The 27,637-nt window shown below is 40.1% G+C and overlaps 1 protein-coding gene across 6 annotated transcripts in view; it reads right to left on the bottom strand.

The window, feature by feature from the left end:
• Nucleotides 1–1,047: 1,047 nt before the first annotated feature.
• micall2a (mical-like 2a) overlaps nucleotides 1,048–27,637 on the bottom strand; it is a 37,001-nt gene continuing 10,411 nt past the window's right edge. For 3 of the 6 annotated variants that reach the window (XM_027173900.2, XM_047808210.1, XM_027173901.2), the window contains 5 exons: nucleotides 27,069–27,171; nucleotides 26,766–26,839; nucleotides 26,553–26,667; nucleotides 26,317–26,363; nucleotides 25,434–26,236 (listed from right to left, as the gene is read on the bottom strand). In XM_027173900.2, the coding sequence (XP_027029701.2) occupies nucleotides 26,130–26,236; nucleotides 26,317–26,363; nucleotides 26,553–26,667; nucleotides 26,766–26,839; nucleotides 27,069–27,171 (446 nt within the window). In that variant the 3' untranslated portion in view covers nucleotides 25,434–26,129. Of the gene's footprint in view, nucleotides 2,851–21,244; nucleotides 21,651–24,297; nucleotides 24,895–25,433; nucleotides 26,237–26,316; nucleotides 26,364–26,552; nucleotides 26,668–26,765; nucleotides 26,840–27,068; nucleotides 27,172–27,637 lie in introns of those variants that run through there. The other 3 variants (XR_003444798.2, XR_007139421.1, XR_007139420.1) reach the window with 3 other exon arrangements.

Here is a 27,637-nt window from a genome sequence, read left to right as displayed (position 1 = left end):
TTCATCAGCTCGATGTTATCCACGTGTTTAAAGGACAACGGTATGGTATGTTCTGATGTGTTCTATATAATAATATATTACATGTTTTCGAGAAAAAGGCAACAATTCATTCAATACATGATTTATTATTGTACTACTTTTACTACTTTCGCTACTGACTTCTGTTACTCTTACTGAGCTCAGTACCAACACTAATGCTGTATACATAGCTTGTAATTATACTAATTGGATAAATAATACATGTAAGGCAAGCACAATTAACACTGTTGGTTAGAACCACGTGCAACTTGTCCCATGAACAAGTGTGACCATAACCATTAAAAAAAAATACAGAATGGAGTCTAATTCGAACATGGATTTGACTCGGTTTTAATTATTCTTGAAACTTTTGTCCTTACTGTACAACCAGTCCACCTTCTCTCCTGAAACTCTCAAACGCACAGGAAGTGAGGGACTTGTGAGGCATTATCATGTTCGGTCTGTGCCGCTAGCTTTAACTTGATGAGTAGCGAGTCAGCGGAGAAAAGAGAGAATAATGAATTTAGCCGAGCTAAAATTGGGCTAACTTCCACTGGCCTAACAAGCAGCTCGCATCCTAGCAGCAATTAGTCACTGTCAAATAGGGGCAAATGTAGCACTCTCTACATGCTTGTTAGGTAAAAACCTACACAGGGGTCGCTGACACGGAGGAAAATAGTGGAAGTGGAAAATAGTGAATTTGCCGAGCGAACAATACAAAAGTCCTCTTTTATGGACCGTGTAGCTTTTTACTATCACAGAAGGTTAGCAGCAGAAAAGCTTAAAGTTCAGAAGCCTCAAGGAAATACAGAAAGTTGAAATTAAAATCGCTCCTAAAAATCTGCACACGTTCTCTGACACATTAATGCAGAGTCACATATTTTTAAGAGATGACAAAATGTCAAACGGTTTACAAACAGTTTATAAACGAAGACAGGATACATACTGTATGTGAGCTCCACTAATGAGGAGCAAATCATCCAAACGATCATTTATTAAAGCAAATAAATAAAAGATTTAAAACTCTCGGCTTCTCTGCTCTGGTCAGTATGTAGAAATACTTACTGTCATATTTGAGATGAGAATAATATCGTTAAAATGTTTTTAATGTGTTCATGTGTTTTATAGCATAGAACGTGTTCTATCTCAGTGTCTAACATTTTTTGTACTAACCACGTTTCAACTCGGTTCTCATACAAGGATGGAAAAAATAAATACATACATGTTGCTCATATTATATTGTAATAAATAAGTAATAAGGCTTTTACAAATAACTCCATGGTCCAAAAAAATAAAAAATACTTATTTAATACTAACTAAAAATAATAAATATAAGGCATGCACAAATAGCACTGTTTGTTAGAACCACATGCAAATTATCCATTAAATGAATCTGATCACAAAATTTTTTTTAAAGATCATCAGGATCCATAAAATTCTAAAAGTCATATGTCCTATATTAGACACGTCTTGAGGTGAGATCACTTTTGTCTTTTGTTCTACGATGATGAATATTGCTGATTTAACAGAACCAGAACTGCTCTAATAGCTGCGCCGTGTGTCTAAGACTATATAAGCAATATATACAAATTATATCATAGCTGGGGTTTCTTTAAGTAAAATAAAAAAGAAATAAAAGGAAAAAATAAATAGCAACATCACAAAAATCATCATGGCACAATTTAAAAATGTAAGATTAAATTCATTTCTGTACGTTATCTCGGGACGAATAGACGCCATTCAACAGGGCATGAGAATTCAACACAAGCTGAAATTAATTCAATCCAACAGACAAAATTAGCCTTACCGCTAATTAGCCTTACCCACCGCTGTAGCCACAAAACTGACAGTTTAATTAAGCTACGTTAAAAACACCAAACTCTACCTTTACCAACACTAATTTCCACAAGTCTCTCGCTTTCCCATTGTGTCCAAAACAAACACACTGAGAAGACCGTGATGGGGTTGTGGACTTTCTCCATTTTCCCCCTGCGTCAGATTATTTAATTTCAGGACATGCATTTAAAAAGCTACATTTCTCTCTTGGATACCCCAACCTCCTCAATATATAGAGGGAAGGATATATCGGTCAGAGACCTTAACGCCTTATCAGTAATTCACCGTTGCCTGGTTATTAAGGGCAGCTTAGGTTGGAGTAGCATGAGGGGTGAAGGTGAATTGATTGCCTGTGGACATGTTAAACATGACCCTGAAGGGGCTTTAATAAAATTCGGGAAGGCCTTCGAGAGAGCTGCACGTCCGGGGGGGGCGGGGTGTTTTATACCGACTCGGAATAATGGAGACCCGCGGCAGGAGACTTATCGTAGAGCGCATAAGGAATGCTTCGTCTTCATGGGGCCCTTTAAAATATAAATAGAGCCGCTCGCACCGACGCTCGGATGGGTGGGTGAGTGTCTGGGTGGATCCTCTTCTGCTTTTTATTACGTGTTCTAAGGGCACCAGCTTGCAGCACAAGGCCAACGAGAAGATAATTAGGGGCGTAACTCTGGAGTCAATCTGTCCGTGTGGCCCCTCCCCCCTCCCTGCGCTTGATTAGCCAGAGCCGGGACGTGAGGCCCCTCCACGGAGAGCAGATTGAAGTTCATCAAGGAGGTCTCAGCTGCCAGTGTGTAGCGATGAATTGCCTGCAGTAAGAAGGTGTTGACAGGAGCAGCTGGACATCACAGAGTGATGAAAAGAAAGGGAAATTCATTGAGACCCGAGACAGAGCGTTCCGCTGGGGATGAGCCATGGGGCACGAAAGAGCGGGGCATCTGCTGGAGCTCCACTGAACTGCAGCCTGAGCCTGGCCTACACCACACCACAACAGTGCTGGAAGGACAACAGACCAATGAACATACAAACAAACTAAAAATAAATAATATAAATGATTATTTGATTAAATGATATCAATTATTATTATAATTATTATTATAATTATTATTATAATTATTATTGCCAATAATAATAATAATAATAATAATAATAATAATAATAATAATAATAATAATAATAAGTAGCGGTAGGGGCAATAATATTAATGATGTAGTCATTTTTTTTATTATCATTAATTATTATACATACACATATGTGTGTGTGTGTGTGTGTGTGTGTGTGTGTGTGTGTGTGTGTGTGTGTGTGTGTGTGTGTGTGTGTGTGTGTGTGTGCGTGTAAACAGATAGAAAGAGAAAGAAAGAGAGAGAGAGATACATATATGCATATATCTGCATATTATCATTAATTAATATTTACTATATTATAATAATATGCATTAGTATTACTTTTTGTAATTGTATTATTATTATTATTATTATTATTATTATTATTATTATTATTGTTATTATTATTATTATTATTATTATTATTATTATGTTGTATTCAATTCAAGGTATTTCTAATAAAACAATAATATACTTGCATCATTTATAACATTATGTAATAACATGTATAGTGACAATAATTGTCAGGTATATATTATATATAATGAACTAGAATTAGAGACTAATAAACAGGGTAGAGAGAGAAAGAGAGAGAGAGAGAGAGAGAGAGAGAGAGAGAGAGAGAGAGAGAGAGAGAGAGAGATCTGTGGACAGGAATAAACCCTGTGAATAAAGGAACGTTTTCATTAGAAAATTGTGAAATGTACTGCTTGTGTTACGACGTTAGTCGATTCCCACCTGCTGTGTGTCATTATAGCAAGTGTGAAAGGTGAAAGACTTTATCGTGTTATATTTCTTCACCAGAAAAAAAAAGGAATACTAAACAGAAAACTTAAGGTCTAACTAATTGTCAAATTAAGCATGTAAGTGTGTGTGTGTGTGTGTGTGTGTGTGTGTTTGTGTACACTATGTTTATACATCCTCTGTAGTGTACATTACAGAGAACTGTATAAGTAATAAAGATGTTTTAATCCGTTCCATCTGACACGTAGTGAGTTTGACAGAGCATACACATAAATGAGGTGTATCCATGCTGAAAACGATGACAGATGTCTTACGCTGCACTCTCTCACATGTGAATAAACAATAAAACTGTAAACACCCTGGCCAGTGGTAATCCCCAGTGTAAATGAGCTGTGGGGTTGAGTTTGTTGGCAGGGTGAACCCCAGCTCCTGCCAGTGCCCTGGGGTTACTCTGTGCTCTATTGGTGTGATTTCACTATTCCCTGCATTAACGAACTGCCCCACGGTGCAAATGAGCTTTTAATGGGTGTTACTTTGCAAGAGTGGTCCTGTCTCACACCGAGCGTGTATTATTCACTATCATTATTTTTGATGTAAAAATAACCCATCGTTGCTTTTAAACACACCGAACAATCACAGTACCAAACCTGTTTGTTTTGTTTTGTTTTTTTCTACACTCCGTGTTGGCCTCCAATATCCTGCCCATGGTTATGGAAATGTTTTGTGGTGGGTCTTTTCCCTGTTTCTGTTCTTTTATGGATTAAGTGCGTAGGACTCGACCTGCCCCTTCACAAACGAGGGCTCGTGCACAGTTCCGCGCTTAATTTACACCATTGCAGGCTGTCTGAGTTGAAGAGTGTGTAGTGCGAATATGATTGTGATTGCTGTTATTGAGGTTTTCTTCTCAATAGCATTTTCCGCTACAGGGACGGAGAGATGACAAAAGCCAGCTCACGCCACGTTCCTCTTTGGAGGAGTGGCTCCCCAGCTACGATGGGGGAAGTCTCCCAGCATCACTGACACCCTGCACTGCTTAATTAGCCAGCATAAGCGCAGGCCTAAAGGAAAGAGAGAAAGCAACTAATGATTAATGATAAAACTCTCATCCGAGCACAGGCACGGCCACCGCCTCGTGTCAAAGCATGCATCTTGGAGCCAGCTAATGGTAAATGGGGGCATTTTTCTTCCTTAAAGCTGCCACCTATTTCAGCACATTAAGCTTCTAATGGCAAACTTGCACACTACACTGCTATATGACACCTTCTAAAGCTCTTCTAAAGTGTATTGCTAAATCAATTGGGGGTATTGATCTGGGACTAATTAGGGGAGGATAAACGGTCGAAGTACACAAATATTGGTCTGCTGATGAACCAATAGACTGTACGAGGAATAAATTCTGCACTGGATGTGGATGGGCGTGACAGGCAGGTTAGCAGCAGCACTAAATGAAATTAAACTGTTTGAGGATTCCAGGCAGCTGTTTGCACAGGGAATTCTCTCCAGTGTTTTCTTTTCCTGATGTGAGGCACATCTGCGCTTATACACAATTAGGACAACACCGAAAGAGGCTACCGGGTATTATGGTATGATATTGCAATCATGGGACTCCTGCAAAAGAAAGTGTGTAGTTATGCACTCTATATTAATTAGCCATATTTTCATATGATATCTTATTAGTGCAATGTGTCACGCTTTGTTTGTCACATTCACCGTCGTGTTATTTTCTCTGAAGGTCCTAAGAGGCCGCTAGTTTTGTCATTAAAGTGCAATCGTCACACGTCATCAAACACTAATTAGTTTTAGCTGACAGGAGGTGTCCTGGAGGTCGAGGGTCACGGGGAAGGGTCGTGGCTCGGCTCAAGGATCAACATGGTCATTAGAGACACCGGCCCTTAAATCAGCCCCAACAATCCGAGCACAAAGCGTCCGGCCACTCCCGCTCTCCTGGTTTTGACACCTAGATCTCCTCCAGTGCCTCTTGCCCTCAGAGGCACTTGTTTTGTCCTTTCTTTCCTCTTCCAACACTATACTTAGCACAGCGGGTGTCATTTCTCCTAATACTCCGATCAGCACCCTCTGCAGACCAGAAGCGGCACTGCATACTGTACACAGAGCAGAGCCTTGACACAGCAGTAAGTATTTAACCTAGAAAGTGCTCAATTTGCTAGGATTGTCACAACAGATGTTTCAGTAGCGTTACCCTGAAAGCTTAAAATAGTGAATAAGTCTTAAATTAATAACCACTCCCACTTGTGTAAGCCCCAGTTCTCTGCCAATGCTAAGTGCCCTTGTTGACTCAATTGGATTAGCACTAATATGTAAACACAGGAGCTAAAAAGAGTAATCCTCTAATAAACATGGGGGAGAAATGGAAGCTAAATACATCAAAATATCAGGTTTGCTATTTGATAACAAGACGTGTTCTTACGGAGGGTGAATTGATTAAAATGAAGACTGACTGCGAGAGATCTGAGCTAGTTGTTTTGACCATCCAGTGGCAGAGTAATTACCCGTTTGTAACTTGGGTGGATAATAGGAGGCAACCCTTTAGGGGATAAGACAAAGACTTGTTAATTATTAAAAGCTTACATCAGCTGAACGCCAGAGAGTTGCAATTATTAATGTTGTTGTTCTTGTTTGTGCTTAAACACCACTGTGGCTGTTAATATCCTCATTAACCAAAATGAATGATTTTTTATTACTCTTGATTTGGTCTGGGGGTTGCTAATGCAGCCGGGCTGCGTTGTCTACAGCACTCCGATGAGTGCCGAGTGCTTGCTTGTTGCTTGGATTCATCTTGTCTGTTGTCTTTTTTTTTTTTGTCTCCCTCTAACACTTCCTGACCGAACACGGAAAAAACCAAGGCGCTCATTTCTGAAACGCAGACTGGCAACCTATAGCGCATATGGTACGAGCTGTTCGGATTCATCCTATCGTGGCTATTAAAAACTCAGCCTAATATTACATTTCTTCCACAAAACAAAGGAGGTGGGAATCAGCGGAAAATTCAAAGATGGAGGCATGTCATTATAATTATGTCTCACAAACGCTTATGCGTACTCGCGAGGTTTTACCCCACTCCGGAAACTCCGAGGTGTCCTCAAAATGTCTGGTTGCATTAGAGCAAGTCACAGCATTAACGTTCAAAATACCTTTGCTGAAGAAATCACTTGGTGATTTGGTGAGGGGAAAAAAAGAAGAGTTGAATTAATGAGCTTCACCTTGGATTAAACTGAATAGCTTTCTATTAATTACATGCAAAATATGGAGCATGTCTGAAGTGCATGATCACAGGGGGTGGTGCTGCGAGTTCTCCGAATGTGCAGAGAGCAGACGTTCATTTATAACTCTGGATACCTGTCCTGGGTGTGTGTGTGTGTGTGTGTGTGAGAGAGAGAGAGAGAGAGAGAGAGAGAGAGAGAGAGAGAGAGAGAGAGAGAGAGAGAGTTTTATGTTGCATTTATTCCAAGGGAAGCTGAGCTGCAGTGAAAGTGTAAATTTCCCTGCTCCCCTCAGAGCCGACTCTCTACATTACAGTATTTACAATTTCAATAACAAGCTAAAACACTGGCCGATCAGCACGCTGCGCTGGCAATAACTTAAACACAAAGTCTTTGCCTGTAGTGATTACAGGACTCCCAGCTGTCTCGATCACCTCGCCGTACCGATTCTTTTCAGACTTCTCAAGTCGGATGACAGTAGACACACCGTATAAGACATAACACTGTACGACCGACCGAGCGTTTCCGAAAATCCTGCAAGATTTGCACTACAAAAGATTTCTATGACTTGTAAAAGACTTAAAAAGCCTTTCATGGTAATAAGGGTGCAGAGAGGTCATAGAGGTCTGCCGTAACCACTGTACATGTGTGTGGGTGAGCGTACGGCGCAGCTTTCCCGCAGTAAAACGCTGGCCTTTGTACCTCAAGACGTGCCACAGACAGGTTGTGTGAAATCCGTTCGTCCGTATACGTATCCACCGGCACAGCTACAACAAAGAAGAGTACGCATCAGCGGATTGTTTTACAAATGTAACCCTATAGGTAAAGCAAATAAGACCATTTACCAGCCAGCCCAAGTCATTGCTAGTATAATCGGAAGCATATGCAATTTTAAAGGGTGTTTCTCCTGCTAATAGGCCCCCGGGGGGCCTGAGGGGTTAATTGATGCAGCTGTTGACGGCTTTTACACATGACGCCGGGATCGTGTCCCTTGCGACTCTTATTCCAAGGCACTTTTTAATGAAGTGCTAAACAGAAGGCTTTTTACAACAGGACTGTATCCATGAGAATGCTTCAAAACAAAAAAAAAGAGAGAGAGAGAGAGAAAAGAAAGAGCTTTTAGGGAAAGTGCAGGAGATGACCATTGATTTATCTGTTAAATAAGCAGTGCTTTACCACACCTCCCTCCCTGTTGATTTGCAGCTCCTGATAGAAGACCAGAAGGGGGCAAAAAAGTCGATTGTGTACATGGTGTCACTCACTTACCACATTATTTCACCCAGACAGCTCTTGAACTATGTGAAACATAAATATGTACACCCCCAACCCCAACACTTTTCATGATGTAACATGAATACGTTAGGGTACTTATTGGCTTTTTAGTGTTTAAGCTCTACATAACACACACACACACACACACACACAAATGCGTTTGCGTGTGTGTGTGTGTGTGTGTGTGTGTGTGTGTGTGTGTGTGTGTGTGTGTTTATTGTCTACACATAAATGTCACTGTACAAACGTCCTTCATGTTAATTTAAAGGCCATTTTTTTTCACGCCGTATTATGAACAACTTCTATTTGACAACTGCTTTTTTTTTTTTAATATCGAGATGACGAGTTCAGACTTTTATAATGTCACCCCTGGCTGGTTTTAATTATGCAGTTATTATCATATCATAGATAATGCTTCTGAAAGCCAGCCCTCTACAGAAGCAATGGAACAGAGGAAACAGACGGGCTGCCCCTGGTTAGAGAAGGCCTCTTTGCTCAGCTAACGGTTACAGATTTTGAAGAATGGAAAATTTTATAAAGATACAAGGAGGAAATGATTCGACTTCGGGCCATGATGTGGCTTGTGGGTGTGTGCGTAGCATGGTGAGAGTGATGACAGGGTGATGAACTGGATTGCAGTCTCACCCTAAGGATTATACTCCATAGTCACTAAATTCTGCTCATTAAAATGACAAACCCAAACACAGAAGCAGTCGACCGTGGGATTCAGCTGTGTACCGCATCTGGCCTGTACCAGCAACCCCAGCACCAGCATTGCCCCCCCAGTGCACACACATACACACCTAGACACACACTGCAACCTCCATCAAATCTAAAACAATCAACTTGCCTTTCATTTCCAATTTACCAGCCTGCCACAAAGCCCTATTAGAGTTCATAATCATACACTGCTGGTGATTTACAAATGAGGATGGAACAGTCCCTCTCCATCTCCCTTATTCTCCTACTGTGCACTTCTTCTTTCTCTTCCCTCTCTCTCTCTCTCTCTCTCTCTCTCTCTCTCTCTCTCTCTCTCTCTCTCTCTCTCTGTCTGTCTCATCTCCCTCTCCAGCCGCCATCTCTTTCCATCCGTCAGCCTTCTCCAACCTGATTATCTGGAGACGCCAATTTCAAAGAGACATCTTAATAGTGATGTCAACGTATTAATTAGAAGTGTTAATGAGCTAAAAGCAACCCAAATTAAATTAATGCAGCCATAGACACAGAGAGCGAAATTAGCTTCAATTTCTGTAAATGATTCTGAAGTGTGCACAACATATCAGGCTGCCTGAACATTCCCATCCCCCAAAGCTAATCAAGAGCTACATTGCAATTAGCTGCTTAATTAAAGCAACACTCTGCTCGGAAAATCCGGCACAATTAAGTAATGGCTGTTATAGCATGAAGGCAGACTGTATTTGTCTTCGGGATATGCAGAGGGGAAAGGAAAACCCACACATATTATGTCACATATTAAACACACACACACAAGCTACGTCCCCGATGGCCAGCAAGGACCAGAGACAGCCAAGACGGGCCGAGGCGGTTCTGTACGGAGGGGTGTCTCCACTCCAGCTGGAAGAGACATGGCCCAGCATCAGACTTTGTGCCAGCTCAGACTTCCTAGCCTCGAGGTTTCATAGCCATCTGAATTGGCTTTGTCTAGGATCAGCATGGCCTAATTGCCATTTTTCTGTGTTATCACATTGTTGCTTCCCATTTGGACACGGCTGAGCATCAGGGTTTCTCCCACCCTCTGCATTTCAATGGTCCATTCAAGACCCGGGTGCAGCTGTGTTTATAGCTCATTCTCTGGCTGTAAGAATTCAGCCCAAGCCAAAAGGAAAGTCATTGGGTTTTTTCCCTTTTCTAGGCACTACTTTTTAGCCATTGCTGTGCCCAAGCGTGCCCCTTCTGCCCACTCAGTGTATTCGGTTATTTACCAGTCCAGAGAGTGTGGAGATGGGGGATATTGAGGGAGGAGGCTATGATTAACACCATGTGCTCAGCAGGGCCACTAAGGGAGGCTGGTGTGAGCTGCATCCTTTCAGCAAGCCTAGGCCATTGAGCGACATATGCCATCGGACAGCGTGCGACGCTCTGCCGAGACCGTTCTCCCCTGTGCTTCCTGGGGCTTCGATCAACTGGGAACAAGCGTCACTCACAAACACCATCTGTCGAGTACAGCCCTCACCTGCTAGCAACGTTTAACCAAAAGAATAAGCTCAGGCACCGAGATTACAAGCAGGAATATCTATATTCATATCAAATGTGCTTTAATCCCTAAAATGTAAACAGTGAAAAGGAGACAAAGAAAAGGTAGGAGCAGGACCAATGCTCTGTGACAGCTTTTACCGTTATTTTTTTTTTCCCAGGAAAGAGGAGAGGAGACACCTGAAGTGTTTAATGCTAAATTAGGTTTTCAAAGACAATAATTAGACTTCCCTCCCTAAAGGTAAATTACCTGCTACCCAATTGATCTGCATTCTAATTATAGACTTTTGCCTCCAAGCCATTTCCAGAGCTTTCCTTTTCCTCAGCTGATAAATGTAAAACAAGTGAAAATACATGCAGATGTATGAGAACCGCCGTAATCAGGCTCACGTGAGCTCTGATCCGTAATTGAAGAGACTAGGAATTAATCAACCGTGTTTTACAGCAAAAAAAAAACAAAAAAAAAACCAAGGAATGATGGGATCGGGTTTGATCAGCCTTGATGAGAATCTTTAGCATGGAGTTAGCAAATACACAAAATGTGGTTAACTAGCTGGACATTAAAGATAAATTAACCGTATACTTTGTCGTTTCAACTAGCTGGTACGGTACACGGTGTAATGAAATATAATGTACCTCGAGGTCCGTGTTGCTATTTAAAACACAAAACTGCAAGAGTCAATACAGAGCAAGTACAAAACAAAGAGCTACACCGTACTACATAAAGTGCATGTGTGCAAACGAGTGCAAGCAGCATAAAGAGAGTACGGTATATTGGATGTATGGATGGATGGATGGATGGATGGATAGATAGATGGATAGATAGATAGTACTTTATTAATCCCCACAGTGGAACACAGCCGCAAAACACAAAGGAAAAAAGATATAGAAATAACAAAAAAAAAAGTAAATACAACAGATACAAAAATTTGCACTGCACAAAACTAGACAAAATATACACAAAAATATATTCATTTGCAAATACACAAAATGTACCAATATATAAACAGATAAACAAGTCATAGATGATCCACACGACATTGTGTTTTAGCATGTGTCATAGCAGCGGTTTACAGTCCATCTGGTTGCCAAATAATATCAACGGCACAGTCATGAAATCATCTGAAATCATCTGACCCCTCATGAGCGTGTCACTCTGATCCTGGGTCATTGTGACATTTGATTTCAAGTCTATTTCATTTTAATCTGGTTTAATGCTAACCTTCCTTCTTCTAAATCATAGTAGATTATCAACTTAACATTAGCATTAGCAGTAACATTAGCATGCATTACATCACGTAGTCAGGTAATGACAGAAGAACACAGAGTACTGTTCAGCAAAAGTGCTAAAATGGTTGAGGGAAAGAATTTACGTGACTTCCATGCTGTTTTAAGTTACTTTTCCATGTTCTCCATCGAGCTGAGCTCCTCATGGCATCGAGCTGAGCTCCACATGGCGGAGCTGTAGCTCCTCACAGCTTAAAAACGGCCGGTCATTGAAATGCAGCCCGCGGTGCCTGGCGCTAATTAATATGGAAATTTCACATTGTTTGTTAGCTCCGATGTCAAATTTTGATGTAAGCTACAGCTTCTAAGTTAACAGAGATTTATCAAAGATTGAGCCCGGGCTCCTGGCAAAGCCCGGTCTTTCCATAATCTAATATTTCTTAAGTAGATAGTCTAATATGTGTCCCTATTGCATTTAACTTAGGAGACAAGAGAATGATATTTTATTAAGCCCGAGTAATTGAAGAGAAGGTTTAAATACGTAAGTAAACTCTTACGCCTAATTCTGTAGTGCAGAATAATTCCAAGACAATATGAAGTCGATGTGTTTGTTTGTTACGCTTATTTATTTATATCTAACATTTGTTCCTACGTTTGATGATTGAAACTATTCAGCTGCATTTACCATCCAAAATAATTGGTCAGTGTTTATTATCTTGTAAGAACCTTGTTGTCTTTGGCGACACGCGCGAGTTATGGAGGAATTGTGAAAATGAAAATGTGTGAAAATCAAACCGACGAGAGGGTGAGACAGACACACAGAGATAGATAGATAGAGAGAGAGAGAGAGAGAGAGAGAGAGAGAGAGAGAGAGAGAGAGAGAGAGGCATGTGAACATAATACACACCCTAGGATCTGCTTAATTTCTCCGAGCTGCCACTCCATGGCACGCTTTGAGAGGGGTTTGCAGATAAACACAGAGACACAGGCACATCTTTGGCCCCAGTGGAGCCATTTACCTTTTTCCAAGTAGATTCAAGATATTAATTAAGATAAATTTACCTCAATTCTGCCATCCAGTTATTTATCAGAATTATGTTAATCATTTCTGTAGGGCAAGAGAATTATTACCCACTTTCTCTCTCATTTATATTAATATTCAGACTTAAATAATTTAGCAATACGGTCCATCTGGTTTGACCGAGGAGCACTGCAGCGATTCCACACGGCTAAACACTGTAATCGTGTGTCTCACTTTTACAAACAATATTGCGGCATTAACCTCCGGCCTGTCTTTTAAATAATTAGCAAACGGCTTAACGGAGGCAGGAAAACGGGTCTGCGAATCGAAAAAGAATTCAAAATCAAATTCATCTAAAAAAATTAAAAGGTGATCATCATCTGACGGGATTTCTTTACTCATTAACACTCTCGGTGGCCTTGGGATTGACTTTGAGCACCTGTTTGTTAGCCAAGCACATGGCGGGGCAGGTGGGGGGTGTTGTGAGGGAAGATGGGTGTTTTTTCATGTATGTATATGTGTGTGTGTGTGTGTGTGTGTGTGTGTGTGTGTGTGGGATGGGGAGAGGGGTCTGAGGCCCGCGCATGGCAGATTACACTCCTGCTCAGGCCAGCACTAATTAGGGTGAAGTGGAGGCCAGTGGACGCGCAGTATGATTAAATTTAGATCTGGAGGGAGATCTTGACCCGCGTGTGCCCCTCATCTAAGTGACATTTACCCAGGATAACCATGCCACAGCTGAGCCTTATTAACCTTCTGTAGACCTGAACACCGCTGACTAGATTAATTGGCAGATGGATTATTAAATAGATGATTGAACATCTCATATCTACAACACCCAGGTTAGTTGGCAAAGTCTCATTATCACACACGCTCCTGGATACGCCAGCCTAAATATGTCAAAAAAACAGATCGTGTGTAGGATTGATGTATCGTTGACTGTAAGGATACTGACGTATTCTACACGACACTAATGCATATAGACTAAAACTCCCAATTACAAAGCTTGTATATTTACATTTTACTGAAATTATGTTATAAGAGTGTGCTGGCAAAAATTATAAAGAAATAAATAAAAACAGAAGACGGGGGCACGGTGGCTTAGCGGCTAGCACGTTCGCCTCACACCTCCAGGGTTGGGGGTTCGATTCCCACCTCCGCCTTGTGTGTGTGGAGTTTGCATGTTCTCCCCATGCCTCGGGGGTTTCCTCCGGGTACTCCGGTTTCCTCCCCCGGTCCAAAGACATGCATGGTAGGTTGATTGGCATCTCTGGAAAATTGTCTGTAGTGTGTGTGTGTGTGAGTGAATGAGAGTGTGTGTGTGCCCTGTGATGGGTTGGCACTCCGTCCAGGGTGTATCCTGCCTCGATGCCCGATGACGCCTGAGATAGGCACAGGCTCCTCGTGACCCAAGAGCGGTAAAAAAATGAGTGAGTGAGTGAGTGAGTGTGTTGGATATTTTGCAAAGACCTGGCAACTCTGTCTATGAGCTTTATATTGCATGTTTTTTATTTTGTCTCATCATGCAGAATAATGAGATAATTCTCAGTCTTGATGAGCGTTATTAAAAATAAAATTTTTTTAAAAAAATAAAGCCACCTCCGATGCATATTTACGTGTCTAATAATTTCTCCGCAGTAGGTTATAGGTTCGATCAGGAGTAATGTACTCATATTTGGTTACGTATCTACTAGAGAGTGATAGTATGTCGTTAACCATTTATTTAGTTTTGTCTTCATTTTTTTGCTTTTATATAAGTATCGTGTGAAAGTCGATGCATAACGGTGTTTAATTTGGTTAGGACTTTAGTCTGAGGGCATTCGTAAATAAGTAATGGCGTACTAGAACGGTACTCTATAATAGTTCTGAATGCAAATGGTCCACCAGCACTTCAGCTGAAGATCACTCAATTCCATGAGCCTATAAGAACCGAAGACGACAGGTGGATACTTCATTACACCCAAGTTTAGTTCTCGTTCTTTCTCACTTTTCGCTCTGCCTTCATATTATGAAGTCATGCTTTATAAAAAATATTCGTGCCATGCTTATAAAAGCATCTAAAAGTGTTCAATGTTTCCATCAAATGACCATTTTTATGTCCAACATAGCAAAATGGTGTTATTTTCCCCTCTATAGAATTATTTTATCGATGCTACACATCATGGCCGTTTATTGGAAATGCTAACTCAGAATAATCAGCATTTACTGAGTTTAGCCTCTGGGCAGGTAGCTAGGTGGCATGTGGCATGTCTAGTAAGGACCATTCCTCCAACTGCGAAATGCCGCATGCTCATTTTCCCGCGTAGCCGAAAGCGCTTCCTGACGTGTGTTTAAGTGCAATCTACTCAGCCGCGGGAAGCCCGTGTCAAATCAGTGCTTTGGAGGCAAGTGCGCAGCAGCCATGTTGGATTTGGTTCTGCATTGGGGAATAAGTGGATCATATTGAACGCATTACCATACTTGCGTGGCTGAGTCTCCCTTTGCCCCCTCTCGCTCTCCCTCTCATATTCAAAAAGAAGATTATTACACAGCGTGTGAGAAATGCCACCTCAGAGCAACGGTCTACATTATGCATCCGCTTTTCCGCAGGAGCCCATGGCGTCCTGCTTCACCTCAGGGGCTGTGGTCAGTCCAAGCAAACTGCCTGAGTCTCAGACGAAGAATCATTCCGGCTAAGTCTCTGAAAGCAGGAGGGAGGATTAGAGAGGAGGAGAGGAGGAGTGTGTAATATACAGGAGGCGGGCTGTGTTTACTTTAGCAACTGGATGTCTAGGTTTGTTCTTTTCATGAGGACAAACCTCATGTTGTGACTGAGCGGGGACGACAGTTAAAAACGTCAGGAGCGTTCAGGATTCATGAGACGACCGACCGCTACGTCGGCCTTGGACACGCGATGACTCTAACACGGCAAAACTAAATCTTCTTAAATCAACCTTTTGAAGCGTTTTGTAATTAGCGCCATCTCTAATGTGTGCCGGGTTCTGACCTTTGCGCACGAGTTGCACACGGCTGGCTAACTAACTGTTGTCCATACTGACGCTAGCACAATGTACATTTTTAAATAACGGTTTTCTAGAGTAATGGCTCTTTTGTTAAAGCAGTGGTTCTCAACATGGGGTCACAGCCAATGGGTCAGGTCTCTCTCCATCTATCCATCTATCTATCTATCCATCTATCTATCTATCCATCCACCCATCCATCCCTTCACCACAAGCTATTATTATTGTTTATATGATATATTTGTATTATTATTCATTTATTACACAAAATGGCAAAACTTCAGAACCAATAAGAGTAAAACTACAACTTTGTCTTTATTCTCTACATCATACGCTCTACACGTTCACACTTACACTGTGTTTTCCCAGTCTATGTACTGTAGATTTTCACATTCTCCAGGTTTCTTTATGGTTTCGGATACAAAGCATGTATCACGTGTCTTGTTTTTAATCTACTTTAATCCTCAAAAACTGAAGGAAAATAATAATAATAATAATAATAATAATAATAATAATAATAATAATAATAATAATAATAATAATAATAATAACAATAATACTAATAATAAAATAATTAGCTTCATATTTGAATTAATTTAATTACGAAAAAAAATGTTCTAAATTTTTACATTTATAAATTTACATTTATTTATTTTGCTCTCCAGAGATGATCGAAACAGATTTATATTTAACATGTATATCTTGAATTACTGCCGTTGTGACGACGTCCGGTGTTGAAAGCTCAATACAAGGAACAACAAATGAATCTGAATTTAAGTTTAAATTTAAGAGGTCCGTGTCCATGTCCTAAAGAAATCGTTTTTCTTTCCAGAAGAAACTAAAGATCACTAAAAGATCCTTCCACGTAGAGTTAAGTTGTTTAGTTTGTTGTTGGTTCAGCAATAACACCAGTACAGAAAATAAGAGCTTTAGTGTGTATTTTGAGCCCAAGACCAAAAACACCAAGAGATACAGAACGGTCCAGTGTACAATCATGCAATCAATTCTCAGTGTGTGTGCCACAGCCTCCAGATTTTATGTGGGACGGTTCCGCAGGTTAGTGTACTTTTAAACAGAACCTCTGGGGATCACAAGTGGGATGTTGCCATTTGCCTCTAGAAACTAATTTTTGCTGAATGAGATTGTATTGGAGAATTTACAGCAACAGTGAGCGTTCTCCCTCAGGCCACGGGAGGAGGAGGAGGAGGAGGAGGAGGAGGAGGAGGAGGGGACAATCTGGCACAAATCCTTAAAAAAAATCCCAAATATGTGTTTTGAAAGTGCAGCCTAATTCTCCTAGCAGCCTATAGCAATAAACATCTTCAGATAGAGCAGGACGTGAAATAATTGGCAAACATGACAGACAGTGGCAGTCATTAGGCTATGGGCTTGCATCATTGCCTTCTACAGGCGCTTTTAGAAGCCGGCTTGCAGAAAAGCACTTATTCATATTGGGCCCATCAGTTGAATTTGACTGTACGAAGAACATTTATTTATTACGTATTGCCGCCAGCGTGGTCCAGAACCATCATCTGAAAAAGCGCCGTTCGATACATTCGGAACAACTAAAGCCTCGCTGATGTGGTTAGTCATTAAACACAGTGTGTACTGGTAATAATATATCTAATTAAACGTCAAGGAAAATACGACAGCAGGCTGAGAAGCATTTTGAGGCATGATGCTGTAATTAGAACCTCATTAGTTTGCATTTTTCTTTCTCATGCCTTAACCTTAGGAAGTTGAGCGGTATCACAGTGGATAGTCAGAAGAAAAAAAAAAGATGGCTACAATACGTCATCTTCTCTTTAAGTTCCCGTGTGTTAATAGTGCAAGAACACCGAAACCTCGATACAACGGTCCGGTGTCTTAATATGTTAAACACAAAAATCAAGAAGAGGAAAAGGTGTGTGTGTGTGTGTGTGTGTGTGTGTGTGCTTACAAAGGTTCAAATGAGAATAAAAAAGCCATGTGGCTTGATTTTTGTTGACTTTTTTTTTAATCCCAAGGAGGCCAATGAGAGCCGCTCCGTGTCATAAGAGCCCCGCCCCTGCGTTAGCATATCAGGGAACACACAATGCCCCGTATTTGTTCAGTGGCAGCACTGAGCCGAAATAAGCTAATTGCTTAATTAGCTAACCAAATTCGATAAGCCTCTTCTACCGTATTACCACCAGCTATGTAACAAATAGCTCGGATTTCCGAAATGGGAAAAATTCTACAGGTTTAATTACGATCGTGATCGTGAAAGAGAGAGTACATTAGACGTCCGGTGCAACTGTACGGACTGTATCGTCAAATAAACGATTACGATCCGTTTACAGGTGAGATATTAATAACAAATCTAGCAAAAATCATTTATACGTCAGATATCCAAGGAATCCGAACACTTCGCACTTCACTTTTTTTGATAGAGCGACTTCTTATTTTTAGTGCCTACGTGCTGCTGCATGGCTCTTTCACTGAGAGAGAAAACCTTCTGAACAGAAATGTATAAATTCATAATCAGCATAAATCACCTAATGAGGAAGAAAGAAAAAAGCTCCCTGAGACGATATACTGTACGGGAACCTCGTCGTCATCCGGTTGAGCCTGGATGGAGAACGTGATTCTAAGCGATTTCCTTTCTATAACTCTACACTATAGACTAATTGTGTGTAATTGTGTATCCAATAGCTTTTCAGCAATTTCTAATCATCACTAGTGTCTGAACTCGATATAGTGCTAACATCATCGCCAAAGCCATCGAACCTTCATCGATGAAGACGCTTGTCCTTCTCGTGGTCGGTCCAGTAAAGTCCAGAGCTCAGACTTTACTTTATACAATGACTCCATTTTACATCTGTGATTCTTAACTAAAGATCTAGAGAAAGATCTAGATCATGTGCTAACCTGATGTTGTTTGTTTGTCGGTGTGTTTAATTAACCGTTTAACGTCTGCCAGGTCCGGATAAAGATTCTGGAGTATGGATAAGGATTTCACCAGGAGTGACGTATCGATATGTTTCCGTAGTCGGCGAATCGTTTGTTTCGGCTTTGATTTCATGAATGAAGCCGCGAGACTCCAAACGGTTTTGCTTCTAGTAAAAGGTGCCCTGTACTTGGCTGAAACAATTATGCTGCATATCTGCAAAAGTGATTTTCAGGGAGCTGCTGGAAATAGAAAAGTAGGGTTAAAGGTAAAACCATTTTCTCATTAGACTGAGCGATGAGTTGGACAGATTAATTTACATTTTCCTCCTGACATATTTTACACACACAATCCTTTGCTTAGCGCTGGGAGTTGTGGGCAGTAGGGCGCTATTTGTATAAGATGAAGTCATTTATATGCTAATTCATTTGGAAGTAGACCTTCCAGATTCATTTCTTGCACACAGTCATGTTTACCTATTAGTGCATATGGATGCAAAGGGACATTAGAATATTGTAACTAAAAAAAAAGAAAAAAAAAAAAAAAAAAACAGAGCTTGAGTAACAAAGCATTAGGGTTTTATTTCCTCCTAATAATCTGACATTATGAGCCATTTCCTTTTGTTATTTAAGCAGCAGTCAAGAGTCAAGCTTCACATCCTTATAGTACTTGACCGGCTCTTAATATTGATTTTTTTTTTTTTTTTAAGCAGCTCATTTCCATAAAATAAACAGATTTGTTTTGGTACACGGAGCAACACAACAGCAAAAAAAAATTTTTTATTTATATTATATTTTTAAAAATGTTAAATAAGCGGTTAAATAAACAACAAAAAAAATGTAAATGAATCGGGATTAAAAAAAAAGTAAAATCTATCCAAAAACAACACCGTAACGAGGTTCGAAAAGGTTCGATGCAATATTAGATAAGATGTTAAACGTGTTTAATTAGAGGTATTAATAATAATCATTTCTACGTTAAAATCCACAGACGAAAGAAGTGATTTTTCGGTAGAAACAATTCTCCAACCACACGATTAAAATGTACCACACCGACGCCATCGTCCATTAAAATCATGATGGAGAAATACGAATAATATTTATTACTATTGTTCTCATTCTGAATATAATCACTTCTTAGCCCTAGACGTAAAATGTCTCGAACAAACAAACCAAACTACAAGGAATAGCTTTTATATATATATATATTATATAAAAAGCACCACTTTGGACCGGTAGTTGTGGCTGAGTCGAAGGTGTGACAGATCATATTACAAGAAGAGCTGAAATGTTAATGTAATTCCACATGAGCCGAGTTAAAAGAGATCCAATCGACCATTCCTGATACCTACTGCCGCTGTGTCTAAGAGGATGCCACCCCTCCTCTCATTGTCTCAGTAATTCACTAAAATTGCCACTTAGAGCTGCTCCGAGTTGCACGTTTCATCTTGGAGCTTCCTCTGGTCTCGGCTAGTCAGCCCATTTTTACTTCCTGCAAGAGTGCTAGCACTTCATTAACCTTGCCAGGATTGAGATAAGAGAGGAAGAGTATCAAAGCTGCCAGCTTACAAAAAGAAGAGAGCGCAGTGTGTGCTGCACAGTGGCCATCAAACACACACACACACCAACACACTTCCATGTAAAACACTTAAAGAACCTGCCAAGGCCTCCTGTGTGTCTTTTATTACCGAATCAGCCAATCGGCCGTTTTCCTACCGAACGGTCATGTGGTGAAACCTGACTACAAGTACATGTTGCGCTGTCAGCGTCAGAGTGTCATTCCTAACAGCTTGATGGTCACAGTGAACAAATGTTTGAGTAACAAATTGATTTTTTTTTAGATTTGTATTAAGGAAGGGAAAAGATCCTTTAAGTTTAGTTTTGTAAAAGACGTCATCGATACGCACCGGTTTCCAAAGAAACATAAACTTACTGAACTGTACACTACACCGCCAGGACCCTGACGTCTCACTAATACTACACCGTAACCACATTACGGTTCTGCTCCACCCTCCACATTCTACTGATTATAATGATATATAACTGTATATTCATTACTTACCCTAGTTTATATCTGTATATTATCTGTACATACACTGTAGAGTTCTTAGTTACTCTTGTATGTACAAGGCACTGAACACACACATTTGCACAACATATATAGATATTTTTTTAGTCATATTGGATAACGGCACATATTCCTATGCACATACTATTCTTATGCATTTATTTATTTTTATACATATATTTACATAGAATTTTTTTTTTACATTTACTTCTCACAGGCATTTTGTTGCTATGTAGCTGTACTATGCAATGACAAAGATCTATCTATCTATCTATCTATCTATCTATCTATCTATCTATCTATCTATCTATCTATCTATCTATCTATCTATCTATCTATCTATCTATCTATCTATCTATCTATCTATCTATCGCTCATTTCTGTGTTTGAAAAACTGCCTGAAAAATTGACACACACACACACACACACACACACACACACACACACACACACACACATACATACACACACACACACACACACACACACACACACACACACACACACACACACACACACACACACACACACACACACACATATATACACATACACACACACACACACACACACACACACACACACACACACACACACACACACACACACACACACACACACACAAAGTGTCTGTGGAACCCATCTGTAGGTTGTTTTACTGAACACAGTGTACTTAATCATCCCCAACATTTTTCTATAGAGGGCAAAATTATTTTTTCCTTCAGAGCGAATGTGAGTGAAATCCCGCTGTGGGTTCTGTCTAAAAGGCTTAGAATGTCACTAAATGCCAAATGAAAAACTCCTGGTGGCTCGGACGTCTTAAAGACCTACAGGATGTTCAAGCATCCGAGAGCTACCTGAAAACGATCGGGTTAATATATTTATCTCGAGATATACGGTGCAGGAAGAGATGGATGTTGAACAGTCTGAAGTGCACGGCGTGACATTACACACAGATCCCGGGGAGCAACGACTCCTTAGATTGTTCATCAGCAAAAAAAAACCCTGTTACATTAAAACCTGAAAAAGAAAAGAAAATAACTTTAGTCAAGTCACCAGATCTGACTTAATCCTTATCTCATGCCAGATAAAGATCTCTCAGGACAGCACAATGTACTTGTTGTAAATGGTGAAAATAGTTCTGTCTGATATTAACAAAATATTATTGTAATTCATTCTTCAGTTTAAAAAAAAAAAGTACATTTTCTAAAAAAAAAAAAAAGAAAGAAAGAAAGAAAGAATTGGACAGCAGGAACTCCATTTGTTAAACATCTAATAGTACGAGGGAGATAAAATTACACTTCTATTCAGTGGAGAGAGAATTTTGTCTCCAGAGTGATGTTGGTGCCAGTGTGAAGTAAGTCGCCCCAGACGGTTGGTGAAAAAGACACGCTGGCATTCGGGAAGCTTGTCCTCCTGTATCCCTGCTGTTGTGGGTCCGTCACACAGATCCACAAAAACCAGGGGGCCGAATTATAGTGAGCTCTGGCGTAGCGGTGTAGGAAGCTGCCCGCTCTGGCAGACGGCTAAAGCGAAGGAATAAAAAGTTGCTGCGCGTCTGAGCCGAGCCGAGCCGAGCCGATTCCTGCGTCGGCGCTGATAACACGGCTGGATTATGGATGTTTAAGGGAAGGGAAAATTATTCATTTGAGATGGTTGAAAAGCCGCACTTGTCAAGACTCCCAAGCCGTGTCACTCTCTCCATTACATCCCTACTAGCCATGTGCATATTTTCTTCAGTGCTTTTCTTTTTTTTTTTTTTTTACACAGTAAAATGAGCACATTATCCTCTCTCTTTACACACTCTCAGACACAGAGCCAAAATAAAATCTTTATGCGAGTGAGAAAAGACGAGACAAAAAAAAACACAAAGGATGTTACGACATAAGAATCACACGCATATACGACGAAAACAACCTCGGTGTCCACGCTGGAAGTGAAGCGTTGAAGAGCTGAAGAGCAAGAGGAAGTGGATTTGCATTTTTTTTTTCAGCTGCCATCCAGCATTTAGACTCAGATCAAACAGCATGTCTAGTAACTGTAGTCATGCCTAATTATCAGAACCAGCCTTCTGCCAGTCTATCATTTGGAATGCAATTAATGATTAAAGCATCAAAGTCTTTCCCTCCTGCCCATGCTGGCTCTGAAACGCTTATGATGTAGAGAATATGTCAGCCTTTCTGTACAAATATTATGATCGGGCTGATGAGGGCCCAGTCTCCAGTCTGGATGGCCGATAAATTAGAGGCACGCTTCTCGTTTACTCATCAGAGCTAATGAGCCTGATAAAATTACCTCAAGGATCATAATTACAGAATAGTGGCAGAGACACTGGCAGTCTCCGTGTGCCACACACACACACACACACACACACACACACACATTAAGACGAACAGAACGCCACATGGCATGTGGGCCCGTTTTAAACTGTGTGGGCAGGGATAGACCGTCCCAGTACACTTCAAATAACTACGATGTCACGAATCAGAAGCAGCTCAGCAATTAAAAAGCACTATAGCACCTAAGAAAGATCCAAAACGAATCACAACCAGCATGATTAAGGACCTTTTTTTTTCTCTCCTTCATCATAGCCATATTATTATTATAAGTACAGGTCAATTTGCAGTTGTAAATTAATTACATGCGGTTGCTTGGCCTGTTGATGAACAAAAGTGATTTTCACTTGCACTTGCGGCTCACTGTGTGCGTCCGTACACAGAAATGTGACAGAGCCACGAATTTTCCAAAAGGCAAGGGCTTCTGTCCAAGTGACTCGAACCGCTATAGTGCTTAATTCCTTCATTAGTGGTCATCCTCGTTATCAGCTTCCCCGTATACATTAAGCACTCCAGCCCTAATGACATCGTTTGATGGGCACAGGCGGAGCGAGTTGAGAGAGCTCACCTCGGAGGATTTTCATTTCGCCAGTCATTTGAATTGTTTTACTTATGAATATTAATGTCCCTCTAATTTGAGACTGTTGTTAATGCTTGTCGCTAGGAGCCGGGCAAATCAGGTCCCCTTCCTGTTAAAGCCATGTATTAGACACCCTGTGACACTAAGCCCCCGCCTTTGATTCTTAATTGCAGAAGCATGAGCATTTGCGGGAGATGGGGCGCAAAGCTTTAATTAACTCTAATATTGCACGTATTCAGTCTCGACTGTCACCTGCATCAGCGCCTGGTGTTCTGCAGCCCAACATCATATCCCAGCTCCTCTGAACTAGAAAGACCATGTTCCAAGTTCATGAGCACAATTTCATGCGTCTTAAAAATTGGGCCTGGGTAGCTGATAAGTAGCAGGAGCAAAATTAAATGTGAGTAAATTATCGTAATGCATTTTACCATAACTCTTATTAAACTATGGCTGTGTGCGTGCGCTATTATTTATTTGTTTATTTATTTATTTATTTTTATGGCCGGTGCTACAGAAGCATGGACCTTTTTAATTTTAATTTGAAATTAGGAGGAAAGAAGACAGAGGTAATCCTCGGGGAGGTATAGACGGGATCACAGATTCAGTGGGTGCTATCCACTTGTTTAGGTAAAGGCAATTTATTACAAATTACCAGCAATCCATATTTATAAACAAACAGGCAAATAAATAAATAAATAAATAAATAAATAAATAAATAAATAAATAAATAAATAAATAAATAAAAGTCGAACAAGAAAGAAATCCCATGAAAAATAAATCCACAGGATATATGATCTATAATAATAAATAATAAATCAGATCAATAATCTGCACAAAGCACAAATTAATTACAGCTAAATTAATCTTAAGCAGAGTTTAGGAGGAAAAAAAAAAAACAGAAAAAAATTTCCACAAGTTACATGCCTTAGCAAATTTTTTTTTTAAGATCTAGAGAAGAAGAAGAAAAAAAAAAAGTTTTGGATAAAACCAGAGCAACTTTTAAACACACACTTTGTTGTCCAAAATTGTGAAATAGTTGGAAAATAGATCAGTGCCAGTTCCACACGTCCCCCAAGAAGACTCTATGGGATTACAGGCAACTTTCATACTGGAACTGTGTGCACGAACACACACACACACACACACACACACACACACACACACACACACACACACACACACACACACACACACACACACACACACACTTCAACAGCCTAGTCTATAACCAAATCTCTATAGACTTCTAGGGGAGTTCAGAGACCCTCCTTGAGGACCGTCAACACCTCACCATCTCACAGCAGATACGGAGCGATCGTTCAGTTAGAACATAACGAAGGAGATAAAACTGCAGCGAAACACACACAGTAAACAACCATTAAAATGTGTCTTCTACTTTTATTATACAGAGTAATTAAAAAAGAAAAAACGTACTAAAAATCAGACGAGGACGACGACGTATTTACAGTTTGTAAGCAATTGAAAGTAGTTGAAAATCTTTTTTTAAAAAAAGTAGGATTAATCACTAAAAAACTCTGGTCTGTAATTTATTCTAATATTCCTCATGCACTTTTACACACGAGTCTTAAACACGAGTCTTTCTGGAAGCCAACACAAAACTGATCTGAACACATGACCACAGTTCACACATAATTAAACAGGTTTAACGCAATAAAAAGCAAAAAAAACAAGACTAATTATTTCTCACAAGAAAAAATTAATAAATATAAAAATAAGTAAATAAAAACAGAAAAATATAAACCTTTCAGTAATGCCAAATCGATTAGAAAAATTATTATTATTATTATTTTTTAAATATTTTAATATTTTTTAGAGTTTATATTGAGCAACATTGGAAGTGTAGGCATGTAGGGTGCTTTCTAAATGTCTTTTTCTTTCTTTCTTTCTCTTTCTTTCTTTCTTTCTTTCTTTCTTTTTAAATACTCTTCTGAAGGGCATGTGAGCCTGTAGTGCCACCTTTAGGGCAATAGGGAAAGTGACACTTCACAGAAATGTGCAGGATGTTTTTATGTGAGTGAGTTGTGCTGAAATAATAATAATAATAATAATAATAATAATAATAATAATAATAATAATAATAATAATAATAATAATAATAATAATTGTTGTTGTTATTATTATTATAATTATAATAAAACTTATAATGATCATTATTATCACTGTAATAAAATAATTATAATATAGTAATAATAATAATAATAATAATAATAATAATAATAATAATAATAATAAAATAAAGACATCTGATCAAATGACTAGATGTATCAATTCCATGTTTAAGTCTATGTGTAATTCAAACTACAAATAAAATCCATTAATTGTTAGATTTTTATTCTCTCTCTCTTCATAGAGTATAAGAAGCATGTAAAGCGAGTGAAGAGAATAAACCCACTGAGCGGATGTTGTAGGTGTGGCTGAGTGCAGTCTGGGATGTAAACCGAGGAGCACAAACAAAGCACGGTGTGTGTTCTGTTTCATTATACTACAAATCTGACCTGCCGCACTTCACAGAGTTCTTTGAGGGACCGGAGCGGCTGTGCGTGGCGAGATTGCGTCACCGAGTCACGGCTCGGCCACGGATCGTTCTTCCTTCCTTCCTTGGTTTTTACTTCTGCGTCTGAACACCTTAGAGAAGGACGACGTTCTCCTGCTCTTTAGTTTGCGCACACCTAGGCCAAGAAAGACAAAATGTTTCCGCTTCAGCATCCTGCACGTTTCTGTGCTTAGCTGAATAAACTGACCGACTTACCAAGCCGCTGCATCATTTCATTCAGCTGCTGATCTTCTTCTTCTTCTCTTGAAATGCAAATACACACAGAAAACTGTTTAATCCGAGTTCAACGGCTCGTCATAATAATCCGGTTCGTATGTAAATTGATACGATGATAAAAAATAAATAAATAAATAATTTTTTTCAAAAAAAAGTGTGGTAAAAATCTATAAGAGTTCTGACGGAGGAAGGAGGTGTGGTGTGGAACTGCTGACCTCCGTCTGTCTTCCTCCAGCCCGTCCACGATGGCGTTCCGGTCGTTGACGATCTCCACCAGCTTCTTCATGAGATCAGACTCTCTCTTCCTTTCTGAAGTGCTTTTGAGATGCTCTGTGACAGAAACACACTAGGTTTGTAGCTTGTCACTACACCAGGATTGTAGCTTGTCCCTGTATCTACATTAATATAATGTTTTTTTTAAATCTTGCCTGGTTTAGTCATCAGCTTCCTGAGCTCTCCTTCCACTCCTGGCTGCTGCTCCTCTAAACCTTGAGTTTTTGTTCTGTTGAATAGTCAAATAAGATGAAGAGTCAGAGAAATTTAAAGCGCGTTAATCGTAAACCGTAGGAGTGCGACTGAATTTTATTCCTAGTCAAATTTAAAGATCTGGGGTCTTTATACGGCTCTAGAACGCAAACAGAAGGCTGTAGTGAGATTAGAACGTATTTAAATTGACTCAGGTGGGAGAGATATCTCTTTAATCGGGGGAACGATGTAAAATAATCACCTACATGTACATGAGCTCAGATTCCCTCCGTATGTAACTTTGCTTCTCCCGAATCAGGTTGAACCAGTCCACCATCAACGGATCCGCCAAAATGTCCCCGCTACCCTCTGCAAAACAAGCCAAGGTCACACGGGGAGAAGACAGTAAAAGTCTCTTATGGCTGAAGATAGAACGTACATGCCACCCCAAGCAAAAAACGTGATTACATATGCTCTGGAGGAAACAACCGTTTTGCGATGAAATGCTTGGTGTGTATGTGTTGGAAATACGAGTCAGGCTTTATGCCACAAGTAATATAGCACCATAATGCAGTCCAAAATGTCTGTTGTGCCACTGACATTGCCTTGAGGTCTGGATACGGCTCACACACACACACGTAGACGTTTGTGTAATTCGATCAAGCACCGGGCTCGATTTGGTCCAGAATAGGTGAGTGCGACGGCACGCAGATGATATCACTGAGCTCAGGCCGTGGTGACCTTGAAATCAGCCAATCAGGTGTCCCTGTCCCCTCTTAGCCATCAGTCTGACTACAAAATGCTGTCTCTTTCCATTTCCTTCTCAGAATCCCGC

This window comes from Tachysurus fulvidraco, chromosome 24 (genome assembly GCF_022655615.1).
Source record: "Tachysurus fulvidraco isolate hzauxx_2018 chromosome 24, HZAU_PFXX_2.0, whole genome shotgun sequence".
NCBI lineage: Eukaryota > Metazoa > Chordata > Actinopteri > Siluriformes > Bagridae > Tachysurus > Tachysurus fulvidraco.
Note: the sequence above shows the minus strand (reverse complement) of the source record. Positions and strands in the feature narration are given on the sequence as shown.